Source organism: Nylanderia fulva, unplaced genomic scaffold, assembly GCF_048542155.1.
Source record: "Nylanderia fulva isolate GAGA-0341 unplaced genomic scaffold, ASM4854215v1 Scaffold6, whole genome shotgun sequence".
NCBI lineage: Eukaryota > Metazoa > Arthropoda > Insecta > Hymenoptera > Formicidae > Nylanderia > Nylanderia fulva.
In genome coordinates, this window is record NW_028190698.1 from 4,967,232 (window position 1) to 4,992,173 (window position 24,942).

The 24,942-nt window shown below is 37.7% G+C and overlaps 2 protein-coding genes and 1 long non-coding RNA gene across 6 annotated transcripts in view; 2 read left to right on the plus strand and 1 right to left on the minus strand.

The window, feature by feature from the left end:
- The window catches only part of LOC114941718 (SAM and SH3 domain-containing protein 1), a 310,795-nt gene that overhangs the window by 236,254 nt on the left and 49,599 nt on the right, over positions 1-24,942 (minus strand). The window lies entirely within an intron of this gene.
- LOC114941725 (uncharacterized) overlaps positions 1-24,942 on the plus strand; it is a 124,044-nt gene that overhangs the window by 83,841 nt on the left and 15,261 nt on the right. The window lies entirely within an intron of this gene.
- Positions 1,182-2,593, plus strand: LOC146720859 (uncharacterized). The gene has a single exon (XM_085487909.1). It carries the CDS (start codon positions 1,567-1,569, stop codon positions 2,581-2,583), a length of 1,017 nt encoding a protein of 338 aa, XP_085344035.1. The 5' UTR covers positions 1,182-1,566; the 3' UTR covers positions 2,584-2,593.

Below are 24,942 nucleotides of genomic sequence, written 5' to 3' on the forward strand. Positions count from 1 at the left end.
CTGTCGTAGAATTTTTCCGCGTGGATTTAACTTCGCCTGCCAGTCTCCATATATATCCATTTCCAGAGAAAGTTATTGTAATAAAACATAGCGCTGCTCGGATTTAGTCCTACCTTCTCGTCCCTCCTCCGTCGAAAACGACCGCATCGCGCGGTGTGAATCAAATAACAGAGGCGAAAAGAGCTGAGGAAAAAAATCCGATTTTTCCGGCGAGAATTTCAGCGGTGTGTCGAAAAACGGCGGGAAATGGGTAGGATTCGCTACGCTCGGCGCGTTTATGTCGCGATCCGCGATAAATGCAGATCGCAACGGAGAGATGAATTTTATTCCAGCGAAATTCCGCTTGTATAATATGCTACAGGCTCTGACGGTCCTAGCCTGTATTTATCGATAAGCATATTTGCTCAGCTTATCACACCCATATTCGCTTGAAAGGCCTCGCTATTCCATTGTACGATTTGGCCGAATTTCACTAATAAATGTCAATATAATATTAATGGAAAGAGCGTCGTTTTTTCGAAAAATGCTTCCGTGTACATTCCGACGAAAATTAACGCGACGCGATTATTATATATAATTAGCGAAATCTCAATTTTTCAATTTTATTGATCGCGTCTTTAGCAGAGCAGTTCCTTTTTTTTAATCGCATTACTGTAAAATGTCAGATGTCGTTTGTAATAGAAATATATTATTGATTTCTCATATATAATATCTATTCTTAAAGATTTAGAATTTATATATAGAAATATTCTGACGCAAAAGAGAGATGTCGAACGGCATAACTTCTATAGAATCTTTGGTAAATTTAAAATAAATTCTTTATAAATAACAATCCGATAAGATATTATTTATTACTAATTATTCTACACTTTTTATCAATGTTAGAATAAATGTTAGATAATAAAATGTCACTTACAATTACGACTAATTGTAAGATTAAAGAATATTTTGTCATCCACTTGCCTCTCTTGCAATATATAATTTGCAAAATATTTAATAGTTTCTAGTAAACTTTTATTTATTTTTCTTAAATATACTGTGGCGATTACATCGTCACATACTTCCCTGAAATTAACAAGGAAAACACGCATACGAATACGGACACTCACATATACGAAAAGGACAAAGGCACAAATAAACATAAATAAAATATAACAGACGAGACGAAGACGAGTAGTACAGAAACAAACAAGTAAAACATAGAAAATTCGCGAAGCCTCTCGAAGCCTAGCGAAGGGCGTTTTTGAGGCAAGATATAGATAGAACATTTTGAGATGACAAATGGGATTCCGTTCTTGACAGTCGCCGCGTACGGACGCACATTATAAATCCGAACGATTTTTCATGTATCGATTTTAAAAGACTGTGTTCCTCGAAGAATATACTTTGAATTATATACAATAAATGCCTCTCACGTTATTTTATTCCCGACTCTTATGATACTTTCCAAACGTAACGGCGCGAGATAACCAAAGTGGTGACCCCGACGTGATCGCGAACGAGCGGGAATTCGCGATTTTTTATATTTTTCTGACCACACGAATTACTGAGTGCGGTGCGTGTGCAATGGTGGTGACACGGGACGAGGAAACGAGCGTCCCGCTGACGGAGCCGGAGGCACGAGTGCTGGAGCAGCCGCGACTCCACGGGATGCCGATAAGTCTGCCCGGGATGCAACCGGCGAGATTTGAGCAGCCGCCAGGGTATTTTTTACCCGCCCCTGAGGTGAGCCGCGTGGGCATGCGAATGCCAGAGTTCACGCCGTCGGACCCTGAGCTCTGGTTCAGTATCGTCGACCGGAGTTTCCAAGCCGCCGGAATCACGGTCGACGCAACGAAATTCGGGTACGCGCTGACGGCCATCGGACCGCGCTATACGGTCGAGGTGCGCGACGTCATCATGAATCCGCCCGCGGAACGCGCGTATGAGACATTGAAATCAGAGCTGATCAAACGGCTCAGCTTGTCGCAGGAGCACAAAACCCGGAGACTCCTGGAGCACGAAGAGATCGGGGATCGCAAGCCGTCGCAGTTCTTGCGGCACCTGCGCGGCCTCGCCGGAAGTGTCGTGGGCGACCAGGTCCTGCGAACGATCTGGCTAAGTCGGCTGCCGGCGTATATTCAGCCGCATTTAGTGACGCGAACGGGAGACACGCCAGAACAATTGGCGGACATCGCGGACGCGATAATCGAGGCAACCCGGGCGCCGATATTCCAAGTGGCGGAAGCGACGAGAGCCGTGGCGCCTCAGGGGCAGAACGCAAGTGATCCCGCGTCTCTGGAGGCGAGATTCGAGGTGCGGCTGGCGCAGATGCGGCTGACGATGCAGCAGGAGATCGCGGAGCAGATGGCGGCGATTCGGCACTCAATTGAGGCGATCGGCGGTGCGCGCTACCGAGGAAGTCGCGATGACGACCGACGTCGTCCGCGTTCGCGTTCGCGTTCGCGCCCGCGCGCGCGATCGGGAGGTCGCGATCCGCCGGCCAGTGGAATGTGCTGGTATCACTGGCAATTCGGGGCGGACGCCAGACAGTGCAGGGCACCCTGCTCGATGCAGCAGGGAAACGCAGGGGCCGGTCGCTAGTGGCGGCGAGCGACTCAGGCCACGGTACGCGACGCCTATTTGTGACCGACGCGACTTCAAAAGTGACGTTTTTAATTGACACGGGTGCGGATCTCTGCGTGTACCCTCGGAAGATGGTTCGAGGACCACGACAGAGATCCACCTACGAACTTTCGGCCGCCAACGGCACACCGATTTTTACATACGGAACAGAGACATTGCAATTGAATTTCGGATTACGACGGGCATTTTCGTGGCGGTTCGTGGTCGCGGACGTCTCGAAACCGATAATCGGCGCCGATTTTCTCGCACATTACGGACTGCTGGTGGACTTACGCGGATCGCGTTTAATCGACCAATTGACGAGTCTAACCGCGCGTGGACGTTGCATCCAATGTGATGCACCCAGCGTAAAGACAATTACGGGAGAAACGCAGTACCACCGATTACTGGAGCAGTACGCCGACATCGCGAGGCCGGACGGACGTCCGGGAGGCGCGATCCATGCCACGCGGCATTACATAGAGACGACACCGGGACCGCCCGTCGCGTGCAGGCCGCGGAGACTCGCTCCGGACCGATTGGCGGCGGCGAAGCGAGAGTTTCGAAAAATGGTGGAAGCCGGGGTCGCACGACCTTCGAATAGTTGCTGGTCGGCTCCCCTGCACATGGTGCCAAAGAAAGGCGAGGAATGGCGGCCCTGCGGAGATTACAGGGCGTTAAACGCGCGAACGATTCCTGATCGCTACCCGGTGCGACATATTCAAGATTTCGCGCAGGCTCTCGCCGGAAAGACAGTGTTTACGACGTTGGACTTGGTGCGCGCGTATCATCAGATTCCGGTCGCGGAAAAAGACGTGCCGAAAACGGCGATCACCACGCCGTTCGGCATGTACGAATTTCCGTACATGTCGTTCGGATTACGCAACGCGGCGCAGACATTCCAGCGCTTCATAGACGAAGTTCTGCGCGATTTCGATTTTTGTTACGCGTACATCGATGATATCCTCGTCGCGTCATCATCGGAGGAAGAACATCGCGAACACCTGCGGATGTTGTTCGAGCGCCTTCAAGAATACGGGGTCGTCATCAACCCCGCGAAGTGCAGGTTCGGCCAGAGTAGCGTGGAATTCCTCGGATACGAGGTTTCCGAAGGAGGAACTCGCCCACTGCCGGCGCGGGTGGAGGCGATACTGACGATGCAGTCGCCGAGGACGGCGAAGGAACTTCGGAGATATTTGGGCATGGTGAACTTCTATAGGAGGTTCATGCCCGGGGCCGCCGAAGTATTGACGCCCCTGAACGATCTGCTACAGGGGAATATCAAAGGAAAGGCGACGATATCGTGGACGGCGCGGGCACAACAGGCATTCGAGGCATCGAAAACAAACCTAGCCCAAGGCTGCACTGTTGAGACACCCCAAGGTGAACGCGGAGCTCGCTTTGTTTACCGACGCGTCCGAACAAAGCATCGGCGCGTCGTTACAACAACGAGGCAAGGACGGCTGGGAACCCTTGGCGTTTTTCTCGAAAAGGCTAAGCCCAGCCGAAACGAAGTACAGTGCGTTCGACCGAGAGCTTTTGGCAGTTTATCTGGCGGTGAAGAACTTTCGGCACATGGTGGAAGCCCGCACGTTCGCGATATATACGGATCACAAGCCAATCATATACGCATTCCGCCAGAAGCCCGAGAAGAGCACGCCGCGACAGTTCCGCTACCTGGACTTCATCGGGCAGTTCACCACCGACATTCGACACGTAGCGGGCGTGGAAAACGTCGTGGCCGACGCGTTGTCGAGGATCGAGGAGCTCAATTCTCCCCTGGATTACGCCGCGTTGGCGGAATCGCAGGAGAAGGACGAGGAGATCGGAGAGTACCTGCGGCGAGAGTCCGGGCTGAAGCTCGAGAAAGTGGAGATTCCCGGAATCGGGAGAGCAATTTACTGCGACACGGCAACAACAACACCACGACCATTCTTGACAAGGCCTTTTCGCCGGGCCGCATTTGACCTGATTCACAATTTGGCGCATCCAGGAATAAAGGCGACGGGCAAGCTCGTGGCGCAGCGCTTCGTTTGGCCGTCGATGGGCGCCGACTGCCGAGGCTGGGCTCGAGCATGTGTGCCTTGCCAGCAATCGAAGATATCACGACACGTGTCGGCACCGCTCGGAACAATTGCTGCGCCGTCCAGCAGGTTCGAGCATGTCCACCTGGATATCATCCTGATGCCGGTCTCGGAGGGCAAACGATATTGCCTGACGTGCGTAGACCGTTTCACACGATGGCCTGAGGCGTTCCCGTTGCGAGATCAGGAAGCGGAGACGGTCGCGAGGGCCTTCTACGGAGGGTGGATCTGCCGATTCGGGGCGCCCGTGCGGATAACCACGGACCAGGGGCGCCAGTTCGAGTCCCATCTTTTTCGGCGGCTCAGCGAGCTGACGGGCGTGCAGCAGCTGAGGACGACGGCGTACCACCCGCAGGCGAACGGAATGGTCGAGCGGTTCCATCGCCAGCTCAAGGCGGCCATCAAATGTCAGCAAGACGATCGCTGGACAGAGGTGCTGCCGACGGTGCTGCTTGGGATCCGAGCAGCGTGGAGAGACGACCTGCAGGCGACCGCAGCGGAGCTGGTGTACGGCCAGACGCTGAGGATCCCGGGGCAATTTCTGAGCCGACGGCCTACGGACAGCGAGGACGACGCTGCCGACTTCGCGAGGACGCTGCGTGAGCAGTTCGAGGAGCTACGACCGGTGGACGGTACCCGACACGGGGAGCGACGGCCGTTCATGTACAAGGACCTGGCGACGGCCGGACAGGTGTTCGTGCGACGCGAGGGGCCCAAAAAGATGCTGCAGGCGCCGTACGAGGGGCCGTACACAGTGATCAGCCGAGGCGACAAGGTCTTTGTCGTGCGTATGCACGGCAAAGAGAAAACGGTCTCAATAGACCGTCTTAAACCTGCTTACATTTTACAGCCCGAAGCAGGAGATGGCAGCTCGGCAGGGTCGGCGACACGGAGCCGAGAGGATGCGGCCGACGGACGGGCGGCACGAGACCGGGACATCGAGGTCGAGCAGCGAAACGCGCGAGAGGACGCGAGGCCGCTGCCCCGAGAGAGCCAGAGAACAACGAGAGCGGGAAGAAAGGTCCGATTCCCGAGTCCGTTTCCAGGCGGGCCTGTAGCACCGAGGAACCAGGATGTGCAGCATGCGAAGCCGTGAGGAACCGCCGCGAGAAAAAAAAAAAAAAAAAAAAAAAATAAAAAAATAAAAAATAAAAAAATTAAAAAATAAGACATATTTCTCGCGATTTCAATTTTCTTTGATTTTGTTCTCGTTGGAAAATTTTTTAGTATGATCGACACGAACCGCGGAACGCAACGAAAAAACGAATTTGACACACAGCAGAAACTTAGTATATCTATTTCGCGTTTTATTCTTGTAAAATTAAATTGACGAGTCTCAGACCGAGAGCGACGTGCGTTAGAATAGTATTTTATTATTATACCATTGTTATTTATTATTATTTATTATTATTTATTATTATTTATTATTGTATTTTTGTTGCGTCATATCTATTCTTGTTTTTGCGCTTCGAATGCATCATAACGACGAGCAAAATTTAACATTCGTCTCGGTCTGCTAGCGAAGAAATTATCGCGGAAACAGCGCAATATTCGGGCGATATCGTGCTATCGGTATAGCACTGGCGGGGGAGTACTGTGGCGATTACATCGTCACATACTTCCCTGAAATTAACAAGGAAAACACGCATACGAATACGGACACTCACATATACGAAAAGGACAAAGGCACAAATAAACATAAATAAAATATAACAGACGAGACGGAAGACGAGTAGTACAGAAACAAACAAGTAAAACATAGAAAATTCGCGAAGCCTCTCGAAGCCTAGCGAAGGGCGTTTTTGAGGCAAGATATAGATAGAACATTTTGAGATGACAAAATGGGATTCCGTTCTTGACAGTCGCCGCGTACGGACGCACATTATAAATCCGAACGATTTTTCATGTATCGATTTTAAAAGACTGTGTTCCTCGAAGAATATACTTTGAATTATATACAATAAATGCCTCTCACGTTATTTTATTCCCGACTCTTATGATACTTTCCAAACGTAACGGCCCGAGATAACCAAAATACGTTATAAAAAAATTACGAGGGTCAGCTTAAAAAGCAAAGTGTACCGCGCTCGAAAATAATGAAGTGAGTGTGTCTGTGCGATACCCTCGAGCGAACGTATCTGCCTGCTGAAGAAGCGGCTGGAAACTGGTAGCATTAATTAGTAGCGTCTAAGCGGCGTAAATTTAAGCGGAGTCACATCTCGTCTTCTATGAAAAAGTGTCAAAATGCCGCAAAGGGTTGAAAAAAAGGTAGAAAGGTGAAGGTAAAAGGAACGCCTACTGCGACATATCGCTCATTCTACATTAGAAGAAAGAAAGCACGAGGAAGACACGGGAGACACAGGTCGACGAAAAGAAAAAGAAGATGAGTTAGGTGGATCTTCTCGGGTGACAATTATTTCTTGAATATAAGGTGGGACATGACGAGAAGAATAGCGAACGAGAGATGGGCGCGCTGCTCTGTCTTTTAATTTATGGTAAAAAATTTATGTACCGTCGACATTGTATTCAGATGTCCGATAGAAACACACGTTTCGTATTCGTGGGTTCCTTCCGTCGAGTTTTAAAAAAGAAACGAGGATAGGGTAGGTCTGTGTGGTCCTGCGAGACGACGATACGTGAACACGTCCGTGCCTACGCCCTCGCCATTGTGATGTCGCTTTCTGAAAGCTGCCTGACAGATGCTATACACTACCGTGCGACTTACGGTTTGTGAATTTGACCTGATACATCTATTAACGAAAATTAATGCGAGATAACTCTATCGAAGAAGAGAGAGAGAGAGAGCCTCGCGTTCGTATAAATATGACAAATATGAGATATTAAAATTTCTAATATAAAATGTGCATCGTTAATATGATAATAATTTTATTAAAGCATAAAATAACGATGTAACAAGTGTAGAATTTCGAGATCAATCGATCGTATTCAACGCTGAAAATAAAAATATATAAATAACAAAAGATGAACATAAATTCTTTATGTAATTTAAGGAGGGATACTAATTATTTGACAGAGATTTTTTTTGAACGTTCAGTTATCCGATCGAGTTTTCATGCGCTAATTTTAACTCGAAGTATTTCGTCTTTTAGAAAGTTTAATTAAAGACTTCTCCCGGTTTTTCTCTAATATAAAGTTCGGATAGTAGAAAAGTTTAAACATCATTAACTGTATCTTACTGAAGGGGTTCAGTGCGAAGACAAGAAACTATACTAATCTCTTAATGAAGTGGATGCAAAGTTTTGCTGAAAAATTATCTCAAATAAAATAAGCATGACGAAAATTATATTTTTATAGAAGTATACGAATTTTCTATTATAAATAGTTTCATATATATCAAATCAATTTCATTATATTCATTGGACAATAACATATTTTTTACAGAGAAGACAGTGAGTCATAATTTTCTTTTTTAAATAAAAAAGAAAATATTCGACATAATTCAATATGCATATAATATTTTCCTCTTGAATTCTTCGGAAGAAATATGACATTTAAAGCCAGTAAAGGATTTAAAATCATTCTTAAAATGAATAAAGTATAACCATTACACAAAGAAATATGATACATGAAGTACTTAATATATTACTCAAATGTTCAATTTATCAAAATGTATGCGTAAACGACCGAAGGGCCAACGCTTTTAATTATCGAGTTTCGATGCTTTCACTTTTACACGGGCAGCATCTCGCATTCCAGCACGGCCACAAAGCTTTTTCCACGTGAATATTTCCTTTTACGAAACATACGTACGTGGGCGAACGAAAGTCGATGAGATATGCCGTAGTTTAAAATTCCACATACGATTGTAAATTTGTCAACGTGTTCGATACCGCTCCTGCTCGATACTTTCTATCCATCGAGAAACCAAATGTTCCTCACATTTTAGCGCTTTTCACGCGACTCGGCAATTGTTCGGCTAACTTTACCAGCAGAAAGATATAAAGGCAAAAGGGCCGATCCCTCGTATTTGTCGTCCTTCGCAGAACTATTGATTTCTGCGAAACGTTAGTCGAGCCTTCTCCACTGGTGCGAATCATTCCATTTCGAGAGGGATAGGCGTCATATTAAGCGGAAAGAAACCACCGTGTATCGTTACTGAGTCTGGATTAAAAAACTCGCCATAGGAGCGCGGTTACAATTTCAGAGAAATAATCGACCTAAAAGCTAAAACGCATCAGCTGTTTCGGACAAAAGAGTGGAACGCGCTCCGTTCTAATTGATTTTATAAGCGTGTCGCCATAATTGCGACGCGCGTGAAAAAGACGGTAATGTCTTTTATCGAGATGCGAAGGATGCATCGGTGGCGATGCCAGGAAAATTGATCGACCGGAAAATTGCTTTTCTATAAATTGGAAGCATCGGACTATTAACATTCCCAATATGCGATATCGTGAATATCTCCGATGATGAAGAGACCGCGATAACTATAATAAATAAATTAAAATGAAGTAATCGTACAATAATAAAGTGCAGTTTTATTACTGTTAAAATGTTCGTTAATATTGTGTTTTGTGTAATTAAGCTTAATCAATATTTATAATTTATAAATTATTATTATTGTACATGAAACATTTAGTAGTTTGTAAAATTCAACGAAAAACTTTAGTAGAGTATAAATTAATAAATAAAATTTGCACGATTTTGAGCTTCAGTAATTGTAATTAAATAACAAGGTATTGTAATATTTTGTGAATAAATTTTAAATGGACTTAATCACATATTTTATATAACGCGCGCATAAAACATATTAAATATCAAAACATTTGGCACTGTACTAAATTTAATTATTATATTTATGAATATATAATAAATTTATATTTTTAAACCTCTGAATGGGTCTATAATATATACGCTATTTTTAAAAATTACATAATTCCCCTAGCTTAATTCACGCTTCCGCACTTGTCAATTAGCCAGAAAGCATACAGACGTTTCCCTGCAGTTCGCTTTACACCACGTACAAAGAACGGGCCAAAAGTTTCGTGGAAGCTTTAAAAACTAATAAGGTAATACTAAAAGAAAAAGGAGAAGAAGCGTACTAAAAGCACCGACGCCTTTACGAGTTGTTCTGCTGAAAAATGAATCGGATCGTATCGTTGGCGGAAGAGCGGAAGAAGCGGAAAGTATTTCGCGTTAAGAGGTGGAGGTAGGATCTCTTTTCGCATTTCGATAGATCTCTATCGCGTTTCAATAAGTGAAATGACGTTACCGTCTCGGTTCTTCTACGATAATAACGACATTAATGGTAAGAGAGAATACGCGGTGGTTTTATTAATAATAAAAGCATCGGACGATGTATTCGTGTGCGACATCCGAAAGAATGGAATATCACATGTGCTACTACCACGTGGGAGTAGAACGGTAAACGGCGCTATTTTCCGCGGGCTGAAATATGCCGGACAGATAGACAGCAAACAACCGTCTCAGTGCGCGAGGAGTTGAAGTATCCCTATTATACATAATAGAAAGACCCTTTCGAAACGATGCTTGGCCTCTAGAGGCAGGTGATCTTCCCCCAACATATCGCTAGTATGTGAGAGTAGAGAAAGCAATGCGTATATACAAACGTATCTTACAGTACATATACATATACACGTGCATATACATGTTCCCGTTTATAAATTTACTCGCGTACGCTGCTGATTTTGCGGCGTGCTCTCCTTTATGGAAGGAGAGTAAGGACTCTACTCTATACAAGCGAATAGGTATCGTATATATACGTATATACAGGTATGTACATTTGTGTAACGAAATATATATCTGTATAGGAATGAGAGAGAGAGAGGACGTACACTCCTACTAAAAGGTCTATTACCGAAGAACCTTTGTAACAATGTGTCTCTGTGAGCAAAGGGTTAACGCACACTGGCAAATTTGCTTGTCCATATACAGACATGTCGACGCATCACTTCGTGTAACACACACGCTATTATGTATATGTATATATACAGATAAGGAACGTATATACAGACGATTATATACTGACGTGAGATAGTTGGTACGTTCTCGTACACAGAAAGCCATTTACGGCGAGGAAGATCTCGTACCTTTAAGAGAATACGTGAACTTGGTAGATCCTCGCCACCTACGCCATCCATCCCAGCTTGATCCACACGACCCAGTCACAGTGGTCATTTGTGGTGCTCATTCGTGGTGGTCGCTGGAAACCATCTATCCATCGCGAGGAGATTTAGATAAACGAGCGGGTAACTCGCGCGCTATTATAGATTACTCATAAAATTCCATTTTAAAAAAAAACTCCGACAATGCAGAACTAAAGCCTCCCAGGCATAGACTGATTTTCCTGTAGAATTCGCATCAGTCAATATCGTTTGGTTAATTCTACAGATTTTAATCCGTTTGTGATATTTCAGTTCATCAAGAGGATCTGTACGTGAAAGGACCTTTTAATGCTTTTTTTTATTTTTCAACGAGATCGCGAGCCATCAAACCACGTTTTACAGCAGAGTGAAAGCGTATGCTTTTATACTTCACGTAGTAACGAAACAAGTTTATCGAGCTAGATTAAAAGTACAGAGGTATTAGTTAAATTCTATATACATTTACAGAGGATAATACGAATATGAAACAGAGATATGTCTAATAATTGAATTTAATTTAATTAAAATTTAATATTTCTACTCTTTATTAATTATAGTTGTACTAATTAATATATAATTATACATCTAATTTTCCTTATTTGTAAAATAATAGATTTTAAATTGACCAATAGATTTTATAGATAACTCCACCCGTATAAACACATATTAATTTACAATAATTTCTTTTGTATATAAATATCAACATTTATATTTGAAATTGATATTGTATTTTGTAATATTAATTTTTTATTCAATTGTCATAAAAAAATTATGTATTTGTTCAAAAAATTATTTTAACAGATACAGAAATCGTTTATTAAAATTCTTTATATGGTTAGAAAGCAACACCAACAAAACGAATTTTCTTGCTTTTCTCTTATAATATTAAATATTTCTCCTATAATATTAAATGATATTGAATTTCTTCATGTACAAATATACATATTTTATCTCAATAATTTTAAAAATTACTAATCCAATAAAACTTGAAATTCAATTCTCTATGCCATCAACTAGAAAAGTATGACGATGTCATTTCTTCCGATATTTTTCTATTTTTAAAAGCACGTGAAATATGTCGTAACTTATTCTGAAAACGATACTCTTGTTTCGAAACTGAAATGTCACTGGATGGAGACACTGTGTATTTTAGGGATGCACCTACATTTTCTTGAGGTTCTCACGGGGGAATATTCGTGAAGTAGCTGTTTCTCAAGAAACCAATATTCTATGAGTTCGTAAAAATCATCGGATGTCACTAACTTCAAAAATAGAATATCGAAGCATATTCAAATAATATATGCATAAGAATTGAAGAACTTTATAAACCACACTTAATAAAACACTAATACATAGATCAAATAATATTTCCAAATTCTACTAACAAAGTATTTTATTAATGCAATGCCCAGATTTACTACAGAGATATCTATTTTTCTAAATTACATATATTTTATTATTATATTAAATAATTTTTTTTAATTTGTTAAGAAAAGAGTCAGGTCAGATAAATTGTCGAATGCAATGATCTCATATACGTAATATCGTCTGTGTATCTTTCTACTTTAATATCTTTGACTTTGTTTTTTTTTAATATAAAAAGTGTCTATTAAAAAAATAAAAATTGTTTTTCACTTTTTTCTATCAATTAAATAAATATTATGATCACGATTGTTGCTGGTCACGTTTCTAGTTTTCCCGAGTGTATTTCGTCGCAATACACGGAACTGACCTCGCTTCTGCAACCGTCTTCAGGATAAACTTCTTAATTTCTTTTGTAGAAAAAGAAAAGAACAGAGTTCCGGGACTCTTCTCTCTTGCACGCTCGATACGGTAGGTCAAAGAGAAGACCTACTTGTACCCTTAATGAAAGGGTCTTCGTCTGGTCTCTGGGCTCTTTGCGACAGCGCGCTATTGTGATTATGGGTACCTCGGTTCTATCGGCTTGCAGCGCAATTATAGGAGTGTAAAGACTATTACGCATACGAGAAAAAAGTGGATGGAACGAGACGCGGGATAGAAACATAAGAATGACCATGCACAAATTACACATCGCGATGTAATTGTGGCTCGTGGTAACCGCGTTACATATGTATATGTATTGTCTGTATACTATATACTTTATATACATACCTATATACATATATATATGTATATAAATATATATATATATATGTACAATATATAGTATACCCGACTGCACAGGAACGACACGATAGATATATCGTTCGAATGTATACAACGTGTGCTCCATGCAAATATTACAAAGCAGCGGTGTGAAAACCGCACGGTTATTTTTAGCCGTACGCAAAATCCCATGTTTGATTCGCGAGTGCAAATACTCTGTACGATTAACTAGCTGGATTGCTTCCGCAAACGACAATCTAAACATTGACAGAAAAATATTTAATATTTCCCTACTTAATGTGCTTTTAGGAAAATCACAGAGCAATCCGCTCGTAAAGATGTTAACGTTTGAGCTTTTGTGTCAGTGTGTATATTTATTTTCCAATCCTAAATCGGCAAAAAAGATTTATCAAATAAAACAGATATTTTATATTTGAAACTTCCACGCATTTCTCGCAGCAAACTTGATGTAATATTATAATGATAATATTAACTCTTTGCGTTTTATCTGTTGACATTTATTGGAATTTTAAAATATGTATGTATACTTTTTTAGATTGAATTTCATGACGCAATTAAAAATTAATTAAATAAAATTAGCTTGTTAAATAAATGTTTGCATATTTTTGCAATAAAAACTGTATTATATCAATTTACTGTTATAATATACTCTTAAATTTCTGGTATTATTACATTTAATGTAAAAATTAAATAATAAATAAGCAGATTAAACTGATAAGAAGATTAAAATGGCGTAGGATTAAAATTAACAACAAAATCATTATGGGAATTAAAAAAATAAAGAAACAAGAAGAAATATAGATATAGATAAAAGATGAAATCGAGCGTCGCGCCATAAATTTTTTGACCGGATAAAGCTCGAGATCTCTAGAGAGTCGTGCATGTGTACTCTCGGAATTAGGAGCTCGGTGAGATCCCGTGAGATTTAAGAAACGCGTATGTTATTTATCAAGAGGTAGTCGTCTGCAGAATTCAAATGTGCAAATTTCTTCGTTACTTGTATTTGAGAACTTATATGGGATTTTTAATAGCATCTATATGTTAGTCACTTAACGCGCAGTATATAAAAAGATATCCCTTTCATTTTAAATAAATTTTAAAATAAAAGTAATAATAATAAATAATATAATAATTCAGTAATGAATATTATTATATGTAAAGCTGCATTAACTAGTGTAATTATAAAGCTTAAATTAAGTTTCTTATTGTTAATTAAATGTGAGTAGTAATTGTGTGTGTGGTACGAACCACACACACTCTATATTCTTTATGAATAAAAGATATTAGATTTCATATGTTTGCAACATATTAAAAAATATATAAAATAACCATGTATAAAATTACAAGAAAATATGTACTAACTAATAACTTAACAAGTAATTCCTTTTTGATACGTGTTTTATATTCGCGCTGGTATCAAATTTGACTTTAATATAGTGAAAGAATTAAATCAGTTGTGATAGAAAGGCCATATTCCCATTTTTTTCGAAAATTTGATTTTCTGTCACCATTCAACACAGAATCAATTTGTGTCGCACGTTTTATGTGACAAGGCCATCTCTAACAACGGTTCGTACAGCTATCCAATTATCTTCGTTCTGTTCTCGAAAATGTCACTTTATCATTTATTTTACCATTTTTTTGTCATACGTAAAATTTACTTTTATGGAGAGAAATATATTTCTGTTTAAATCTTTCATTCATAAAATAAAATAAAACTGATATAAAAAATTTATTTAGCTAGTGTAAAAATGGAATTTACGAAATATACTATATAGAATAACATATAACGTGTAGAACAATATCTATATAAAAATATCCTAATAAATCGGTTTTAATATAGAAAAGAAATATAGAAAAGGGAGAGAAAAGTTTCAAGTCCAGCGGAAAATGAACCAATCGAGTATCCTGATGATACCGAAAAGATGGATGAATGGACGAAGAGGAGAGAGGACCGACGGACATCCGGGGAAATTCAGGAAACGACGAAACGCACCGTCTCACATAATGGTCGTTTACGTCCGTATTTCACGCAGCGGCGAATTCGTAGATGGGCTACTATTGTGGAACGGATATTCTATATCGTATAAAAATGGAAGATACTAAAGATCACGAACCATTGTGTCGTCGAAATTTCACACCGGCAAGAATCTAGCGCAATATGCGACGGTGTATTCAATTTCGCTCACGCCTGTACTCGGTGAACTGAAAAAAATATCATGGAAAAATAACAATAAGAAAGAACCGGATAATAGAATATCGTTTTCGATAAGATTCGGGATAAATTCAAGTTCATTAGTTACTAATTAGTTACTAATAATAAATCATTAGACGCGTGAAATAAAAATATTTATAAAAATTAATCTAAGCAACGAAATGCATATATGAATACATATACTATAACGGTGTAGAAAAATTGAAGTACTTATTTTTATTTCGTCTCTCTGAACAATATATACCTATTTTCTTCGAATCTTTTTTGTCGATTAAATTACGATGAGGGATGGCGAAATAAGTTGTCACGAGCTGTATATTTTCACTCGAATTGGCCAAGTTTCTACTTTGGTTTGATGCAGCTCGTACATTCGATTTGCGACGCCGATATAATCTCGCGAAAACGAAAGTAGCCGTCGATCTCATATCGGTTTGCGGTCGAGAGCCATTGGGAGAACCGCAGTGCCACCCGCGTGGCCGGTCAGAGCAGGCTCCTTTGGAGGAACGCAAGTGTGAGACGGAGAGAATAGAGATGTAGAGTGGCTGCTGCGGAGGAGATAAGGGTGAGAGAAAGACGGGGACAGGAGAGAGAACTCTCTTCGAACCGAGAGGCGAGTACGGCCGTATTTTATGGGTTCTCTCAGGCCACATTGTCGTTTTATTTCCCATTATTTAAGTGCCAAGGCAAGTTAACAAAAACCAGTCGTGGTGCCACCACATTATTCCCGGCGTCCGCGAAGCATGATGCGTCTAATGAGTTTCTCGGCGGAGCCGTCATCTTCGCCGACTCCGTCGTTTTCGTCGCCATCGTCGCCGTCGTCGACGTTCCTTTCAACGACCAATAATGCGATTACCTCGTTCCTCCGTAGAAATTGCTTGAAATTTCCTTCCCTAGCTCTTTTCTCAGCTTGACTCTCTCGACCAAACGATCATTTACCCATTAAACGATGTCAAGGATTAGCTTGGCAAATATGTAATCTTACTGACAAGTCGTAAATGTATTCATTCGATGTCACCAATCAATGATGTCTCTCATCGCGACGATAATTCTATTAATATGCATTACGTGATTCTATATATATATATATATATATATATATATATAATGTGTTTCGATATTTTTTTATTAACCTCATTCAGCAAAGAATTTTTATACACCTAATGATTTAATTAATGAATGTGAATTTGTGCCGAATCTTATCAAACGATATTCTATTATTTGTTTGTTCTTCTTATTATTTTTTAATGGTATCTTTTTCAGTTCATCGAGTTCAGGCGCGAGCAAAATTGCAAAGAAAACTTTATCCTTCATTTTCTTCACAAAGTTAAAAAAAAACAAGATTTTAAAAACCTTTCACATCGCTTTTATGTATATTAAAAATGTTTTAAACATGGTTTTTGATACAACAATGTTATTATATAATTGATACTATGTCGTGATAGATAAGATGAAATAACTGTATGTATTAATATATCATTTACGTATAAGTATGTAATGCACTAAAAAAAATTTGTTAACTTGATTAAACATTTCAACTAAATTATTTTCTTAATTAAACATATAAAAATATTTAAATAAAATGTAACTTTTTAAATCTAACAAAACGTATATTTGACTTAAATACTAATATATGTTTAACTAACAAAATAATAATTTAATTGAAAGATTTAGTCAAGTTAACCATTTTTTTCAGTGTGTGCGTTCTCTCTCTTTATCTTACACTTTATAGATACCATTTACTTTCTCATATTTACATTCTACATGTAGACTCCTACATAATTCCATACCCCAGTAAAATGTCTCTCTTTATGGCCTCACGGCCCTTTCATAAACCGTATAAGCTTTTGATCGATTGCACGTTCTGTAATTCACTAATTACCTGGTCGTTATAACAACCTCTTTACACTAAACTGATGTGTAATAACACGAATTCGGATAGACCGTTTCGATTAGAAGCACTGCTAATTACAGTTAACGTACTAGCTTATGCCAGTGTTCGATTGAATTGGTTGAATAATTTATATATAGGTATACCTTGTATTCGCCGGTATTTTCCTCTATCTGCGAATATAATTAACTCTCCGCAATGTGTCCTTTTTATCCCATTCTCCTCTCATTTGACATATAATAATTCAGAATCGTGTCCGGTTTCTTTTCGTTTAGCGATTTAAAAAGTTCAAGTTGCGCATTTTTCCGAAAATAACTTTCAAAAAAATCAAGATGAAAAACTGACAAAAAATACGTAAAAGCGTGAGATTTTATATTTTAAACGTTCGTAGGAATTTTCATAAATTTCAAAGTACGTTGAGACGAAGGGTCTTGCGAGTATGATGTACGTATTAAAAAAACGATACTATGTCCCTTATCCGATAAAAATTCCGGTCTTTCAGCGGAACGCTGTTTCGGTTCGCGATACGCCCGAGCGATGAGATCCAGAATCGTGTCGTTAGCCCTTGGCAAGTCCCGTTATTAGGATGGCATGCGGGCAGACCGGCCGGTCCATCCGGCGCGAAGAGGCGCGCGCGAGTAGACGAAGAACGGACCGGCAGAATCACCAGCAGCAGCAGCAGCAGCAGCGGCAGCAGCTGCGGCAGAGTGATGCCTGACGTTGATGCATGACGTAGAAATTAAAAGAAGACGATGAGCGGCGACGACCGACGCAACGGGTGAAAATGCCGACAATAAAGCGAGACTGAAGAGCCTCGCAGCTTCGAGTGGGAGAGACAGCAGTGGCGCAATAATCGGCGTAACGAACCAGTCACGCTTTTTCGACAGCTCATCGTTTTTCGAGAACCCTAAGAGAACGCCGCGACTAGATTCGCCCTCTTTCTCGCGAAGCCCCCTCGACGGACACTGCCACTCCCGGGTTTTTCGTGTTCGCGCGAGATCGCGCAAATAAAAGAGCGCAACACCCCGAGCGGCGGCGGCACTCGTTCTCGCGCGAGAACGAAATAAACTAGATTGCAAGTTACGTAATACCTGATACCCGAAGGCGCATTCGAAAAAATATGATGTAGCTGCATTTACGGCGGGTGTTCTTTAATTAAAGCTCGTTTCAGGCGTGAAAACTGGTTTAACGCCTCAGCTGAGCGAGAAATTTATATTATTTCGTAGCGCGGATAGCTCGGTTAATTTTTCAACTGCGTGAATATCGAGTTAAATTCAAAAATTTACCACGCTATCTTTCTGCGTGTACATATTAACGATATTCAGTTCAATTTTACAGCACGCGCCATAATGCTGGCAATAATAAATGAATTTGTTCCTATAAAATTTACACGAATTTTGGGTCTCGAGTGAAAACAGTAAATTTGTTTTCAATATCCAGAACATTTTTGTAGAAGAATTTATCTTTTTTGAGCTTTTCTCTCTCAAATTTTGTATTTATCATAATGAAAAAAAGATATATATATATTTAATATAAAATATCAATATTTAAATTAAAATATTTTTCATTAAATATATTAATAACTAAATCAAGCTGTGTGTATAAAATATGGTTGTTAGGAAAGATCATGCTTGAGAGATCTCCCCTGCTTCTGAAATTGCAGTAGCGATTCCCGAACGAAATTAAAAGCGGGCAATGCGAATATTCTCGGTAATAACCCTATGAATGCATTCCGCCTCTTGCGGCCGCAGCAATCGCTGCACCATACGATTACATATAGCCAGCGATTCTTCTATTCAAGTCAAGCGTGTCGAATGACGTCGTATAATAGATTTCGCTCGATTGACTCCGCGCAAACGTGCATTCTCTTGCAATTTCGCCAACATTACGGAAACATTGCAATTTTTATACGCGTCATATGCTAAAGCGCCTAATTTATTTTTAATGTACCTACAATGTTAATTCAACAAATACGAAAAACATTCACTTACATTTACATTTTATGCGGGCATATTGTAATAAGCAGTAGTATTTTGTTATCTTGTAGTATAAGGTTATATGTACAATATGTTTTAAATATTTTAAAATGTCTGCTTGTGTGATACCAAAAAATCTCTCGTATCAACTTTACAGCTTTATGCATCGAAATATTCAGTAAAACTTGGCATTTATTATCAAATTATATTATTTAAATAAATTCAATCTTTTACAATTCTACATATCCTTCATATTTGTCGTTTCGATTTTCTTGCAATAAAAATATCGCATGACATAATTCAAATATAATTTAATCTCACGACTATTTAATTTTCATGTATATGTATTCCAAGAGAAAACGCGAGATACTTGAGCAAAATGTAAATATATCTTGGTAAAAATTAATAAAAAATTCAACACATTTATGCTTATAATTTTAAAATAAAAATTAATTTGAAAAAAGGTATTTAAACGAAGAGGTAATTTTACAAATTTAGAAATTGCGATTGATCTAATGCAAATCAAATCATATTACGATAAAAATATATATATATAAAAATTATTATAAAATTCTTGGAGAAATAAACTTATATCTTATAATTTCTGACCATTTTTATAAAAAATATAAATAGCAATAAATTCATCAATATACATATAATAATACTATTGCAAATTCATCAATATACATATAATAATACTATTGCATGATAATTGAATCTCTTTTGATACTTGAAAAACAAAATACTGTCTAGATCTTGATATGTATCATTATACGAACATATCAGAAACTGTTGTAAAATTCAAGAATCTCGCAAATGCATACGAAGGTAATTTCCCTTGCGAAATACTGAGCGGAAGTCTAGCAAGCTTCCACAGAAACTAAGCGTTGTAAGGAATACAGTTTGAAAGACTCTATTTAGAATTACCATCTAAAACGGCATACATAATAGAAAGAGAGGGGAGAAAGACTATATTAATAATGAATAATCGCAATCTCACTATTCAATCAATAAATTCAATAATAAATAACAATCAACAATTATACGACTTAAATTATTTAATTAAAGATATGGATTATAAAAAATATACTTTAATGTTAAAAAATTTCCAAATTAAAAATTTTTTAAAAATTCACTCTTATATTTTATCCCAACATGAGCATTTTTATGTAACTTGTAACTTATGAATTCATTTACATACATAATTACTTATTATTGCATTCCATATATAATATTACGCTTATTAATATTTATTAAGCTTATTTTAATATTAAAAATTTACATAATGCTATTAATATTTTTTTTTAACACAAAAACGACTCGTTTTTATTTATTATAAAGTTTATTTATTTGGCAAGACACGGTAACGAGTTATGTCACGATCTTACCGCTATCTACGCGAGATGCATAATTCACATGAGAAGATAATACGCGAATTATCCGAATGAATTAGTCTTCTAGCAAAAGCTCGTTTGGCAGTACTCGCTGCCCCCAATCGAATATACATTAAATGCAATATCCTTTGCGCGTTAAGTCCTGAATTATATTGATTAACATATCGAGATTATTTGATTAATGGCGGAATACAATTTTGATCGTCAGAAAAGTAGAATGACGACAGATTCATCTGCACATAGAGCAACAAATTATAAATATGAAGAATTCCATTCACGGCCGACTTCTATTTCATGTTCACGGTTATTTCCTTGAAAAACGGCAGCTATAAAATCTCTCATATTTCGGGGAAACGAAAAGAAAGAGAGAGAGAGAGACAGTGGTGCTTTAGACCAAAACTCGATAAACTAGACACATAAACTTCACATAACCTTGCAAATATCGAACATGGCACAAATTTGTTTCTCACTAATTTCGATTGCTTGCAATTTTATTAAATTTTTGATTAAAAAATCACTGTACAAAAGAAATTGTAATCTACTTTTGAAGCAAAAATAATATACGTTTTTTTCTCCCCTATTCGTTTATAAATGTGTTATTATTTTTTTTATTTCAGTTGAAAAGGAACATTATGAAATATTTAATATAAAACTCACCAATGTTGTAAAATGAGATCATCGATTAGAAAAATGGATTACTCACCTGAAACAAAATAGAAATTCATATTAATATATTACACTTAAATATATTATAAAATTTTTACATAAGAATTTATTACGCTTCAATGTTGTAAAATTTATAAAAAATATATTTCAATGACAGTTAAATAAAAATATAATGTATAAAATTATTCATCTTGTAATATTTTAAAATCGCAAAAGCTATAAATTCCTAAAATAAATTTTATACTAATTATACTTTATTTTTTTGTATATAACTACAAACGTTTAAAATAAAAAGATGGCAATAATAAAATCAGTAAAAAAACGTGATAGTGTGTAAACAAAACCCCTTTCTTATACAATTAAATGTAAAACATTGCCAACGAAAGTAAATATAGGTATAATGAGAACTTTCCGAGAACTTCATTGTACCAAGTATATATAATATCAAGCATATGCCACAAACATGCGAACTTTCCTGCGTTTGCCAAAGTTGATAATTTATTTACCAAACAACTTCTAACTTTAGCAATTTGTTTTCTTGATGACAATGTTACTTGAAAACTAGTGCCGTCTAAGTGTCGTAACGGGCTGATGACTAACATACTAGTAATTTTCAAAGTTTCCAAATGTTTACATCATTATTCTTACACATCTAATATCCATGGCAATGTCATATCTAATAACATTTAAAGTATCAATAAAATCGCATAGAGATACATTAGAAATTATTTTCTCTCGCTATCACATTTATTTTTTATTTATCTGTACAATTCTTTTTCCTTCTTAATATTCTAACTGTAAATATGTATCGATTTAAAAGATATATCTATATAATACTGCTGTTCCTTAGATTTTAGAAAAAGAGAAAGAAATATGTCACGCGTTGTAGCGAAATGTGTGATGTTCAAAGTTGCGGTTCCTGTGAATAAACGCATCAATAAATGTAGCAAGTTTACATTAATAGGTATCGCGATTAATTGCACTGCGCTATCCCGTTTACTCTGTGGCCGCGTACTGTGTGTTACACGTCTCATTACGTGGAGGTTCGCAGCTGTGTGTGGCCGAGCAAGCGTGGGTTATTCAAATTCCCCCTGAATGCGTAATTATACGCACGTTTGCTACACGAGTGGTTATACTACGTACGACCAGCGTCTACGAACTGCAAGTAACACGTGTCGCAACAAACGTGTCTCACGTAATACGCAGCAAAGTGCTCGTTCATTCCTCTCTCGGTTATTCGCGCGATCAATTGCAATCGATTTGCGATTACGTCAATGTAATAGGTAAGCATCCGATATTGCAGGTTGCATCAATTATTTGCTAAATATTATAGATACGAGTAATCTCGTTATTGAATGCATATATATATATATATATATATATATATATATATATATGTGAATAATTTTAGCAACTATAATTTAATACAAATATATTTACATGTATAACAAATTATGAACTAGATTATAATCAGATAAAATGATTCGAGCGTTTCGACTGCATTAAAATTTAATAAGTTTCATGAAATAATAATTTAGTTTAATAAGTTTAACTTTTCTAATACCGATAATATCTTGAAGTAAAAATATAGAAATGTATCTACTGAAGATTCTTTTACTGTGCCATATTCCTAAATTTAAATCTGTTAATGCAGATGTAATATATTCATATACTAACTTCAATCAACGTTATTCATAGCAACAAGTCGCCCATTTCAGAAACCATATACCATTGAACCACGGATAAATTCTGTATTATTAGCAATATGCATGAGGAAGCATATACATTAAATCATACGCCATACGCGTCCGCTGCGAAATTCACGCCAAAATTACGATAATGATAGAAATTGTACATAATATTTGATAATAACACCCAGCTATGTCGAGGAAAATTAGTCACATCGGTATCAATAATTAACCTTAATATACTATTTTTTGATCTAGTTTCTTAATAATGCACATTTTTTTGTAGACATTTGTCTATCAATTTAAAAAAAAAAAAAAAAAAAAAAATTTATATCATACATTATTAATTAACATTTTCTATAAACATTTCTTAATTGTAATATATATATATATATATATATATATATGTATGTGTGTGCACACTTATAAGCTATAAAATAATTTATTTTATACCAATGTTTATTTTATAATATTTGAAGTACCTAATCAGATTTTATATGACAAGTATAAAAGTTATACTTTTATAAAAAATGTTAAATTATACGATTTTTCTTGTATTTATTGAATAATAATTATTCATATAATTGATATATGAAAGTATATCAAACACCGCGTAATTAAACGTAAATCGAGCATTGTGATCCACAAACAACAGATGCTACAGTTGTAGAGCGGCCTGCTTTAAGATCTGCATACGGGGACAAAATCCGCGAAACCGCGACGAAATCCTTCCACAAAATCCTGCTTGAATTATTCACGGGGTCTATCCTCGCGGAGCACCAAACTTGCATGTCGATAGCGTCGCCTTGACGGTGTCAATTGCTGAACAAGACACGAATGGAATAGTGCAAACTGTTCGAAAAGAGATATGTGTATACTATCGAAAATATATATCGAACTTTATACGAAAAATAAATAAACTTGGCATAAAAATTAGTTCTTTTCGTCATATTTTTTTGCTATACAAATGTGTTCCAATTTTAAAATTTACAAAATATATGTTACCTCTATTTACAGCTTCATAGTTTAATCTCGATTTAGTATGATAATATTTCCTCTGTTATAAATAAAAAGAATTAAGAATATGATATTTATAATAATTAACAGATTTTTGTAAAGCAGTTGGTTAAAAACTACCAAATTTTATTTTATCCGTAAAGAATGCGAAATATACTTTCTGTTTAGCATCGGCTTTATGAAAACAACTAATTAGAAGTTGCATCAGATAAACCGCTTAGAGAAAAAAAAAAGAAGAAAAACTATGGCATAGCTTTTTTAAAACATAAAATTAAATCATTTTTTAGTTAATTTTTTTTATACAAAATGTTTTTTTCTTTTTATATTATATTTACGTATGTGTGTGTCTTGTTAAAATTTATCATTTTTAAACAAAAAATATATAAAGCTAAGCACACATATAATTACATTTTTTTATTTTGATAATTATCGTAAAAGAGATATCAAAAATGCAGTACACTATAAAGAAGCAGCATAAATGCTTTTATAAATTGTTATTTTCATATGTATATTGTTTAAATAATAAATAAAACTAATTTTCTGGATTTTTGTAATGATTATAATTGAATTATAAGCGCTACTTTTTTACACTAGACAGAACAAGTGAATTATTTGATTAACACAATAACTTTCAAATCACGATTTTACTGCGTAATCATTTATCATATATAGATGCACAATAAAGAAGACCGTTTCTATGTGTTTTTTCGGTCGTATTAATAAATTCCATTCAATATCAAGGAAGTAAGTAATAATGACGGGACAACGATGACACAGTCAATGTTTTCTCAACAACGATAGCCGCTCACGACTCTTCGATTGCTTACCAAGACGCAATTGTCGCCACGTTGCGATCGAAGGTGGCTAACTTCGTTTACCGTAACTATCGCTATTCCAGCACGGCGATGAATTTATTTTCGCGTACGTGTTTATCGATGAAGAAATTCGATGATATTTAAACGCGTCAGTATTTTTCCTTCGCTCTTCCGTTGAAAAGAATCGAGTGAAACATCAAGAGTTCTCTCGCGACGTTTGAGTAGCGGCGCATCCCGAGAGCGTCAAAAATAGCGATATCGCGACATGGCGATCGGCCACTTATCCCGCTGCCGAGGGATCGTGATCGATATCGCTTGGCGAAAT

Excerpts from the sequence above, each read along its gene's own strand:
- LOC146720859 (XM_085487909.1), top strand. The coding sequence starts at position 1,567 with ATGGTGGTGACACGGGACGAGGAAACGAGCGTCCCGCTGACGGAGCCG.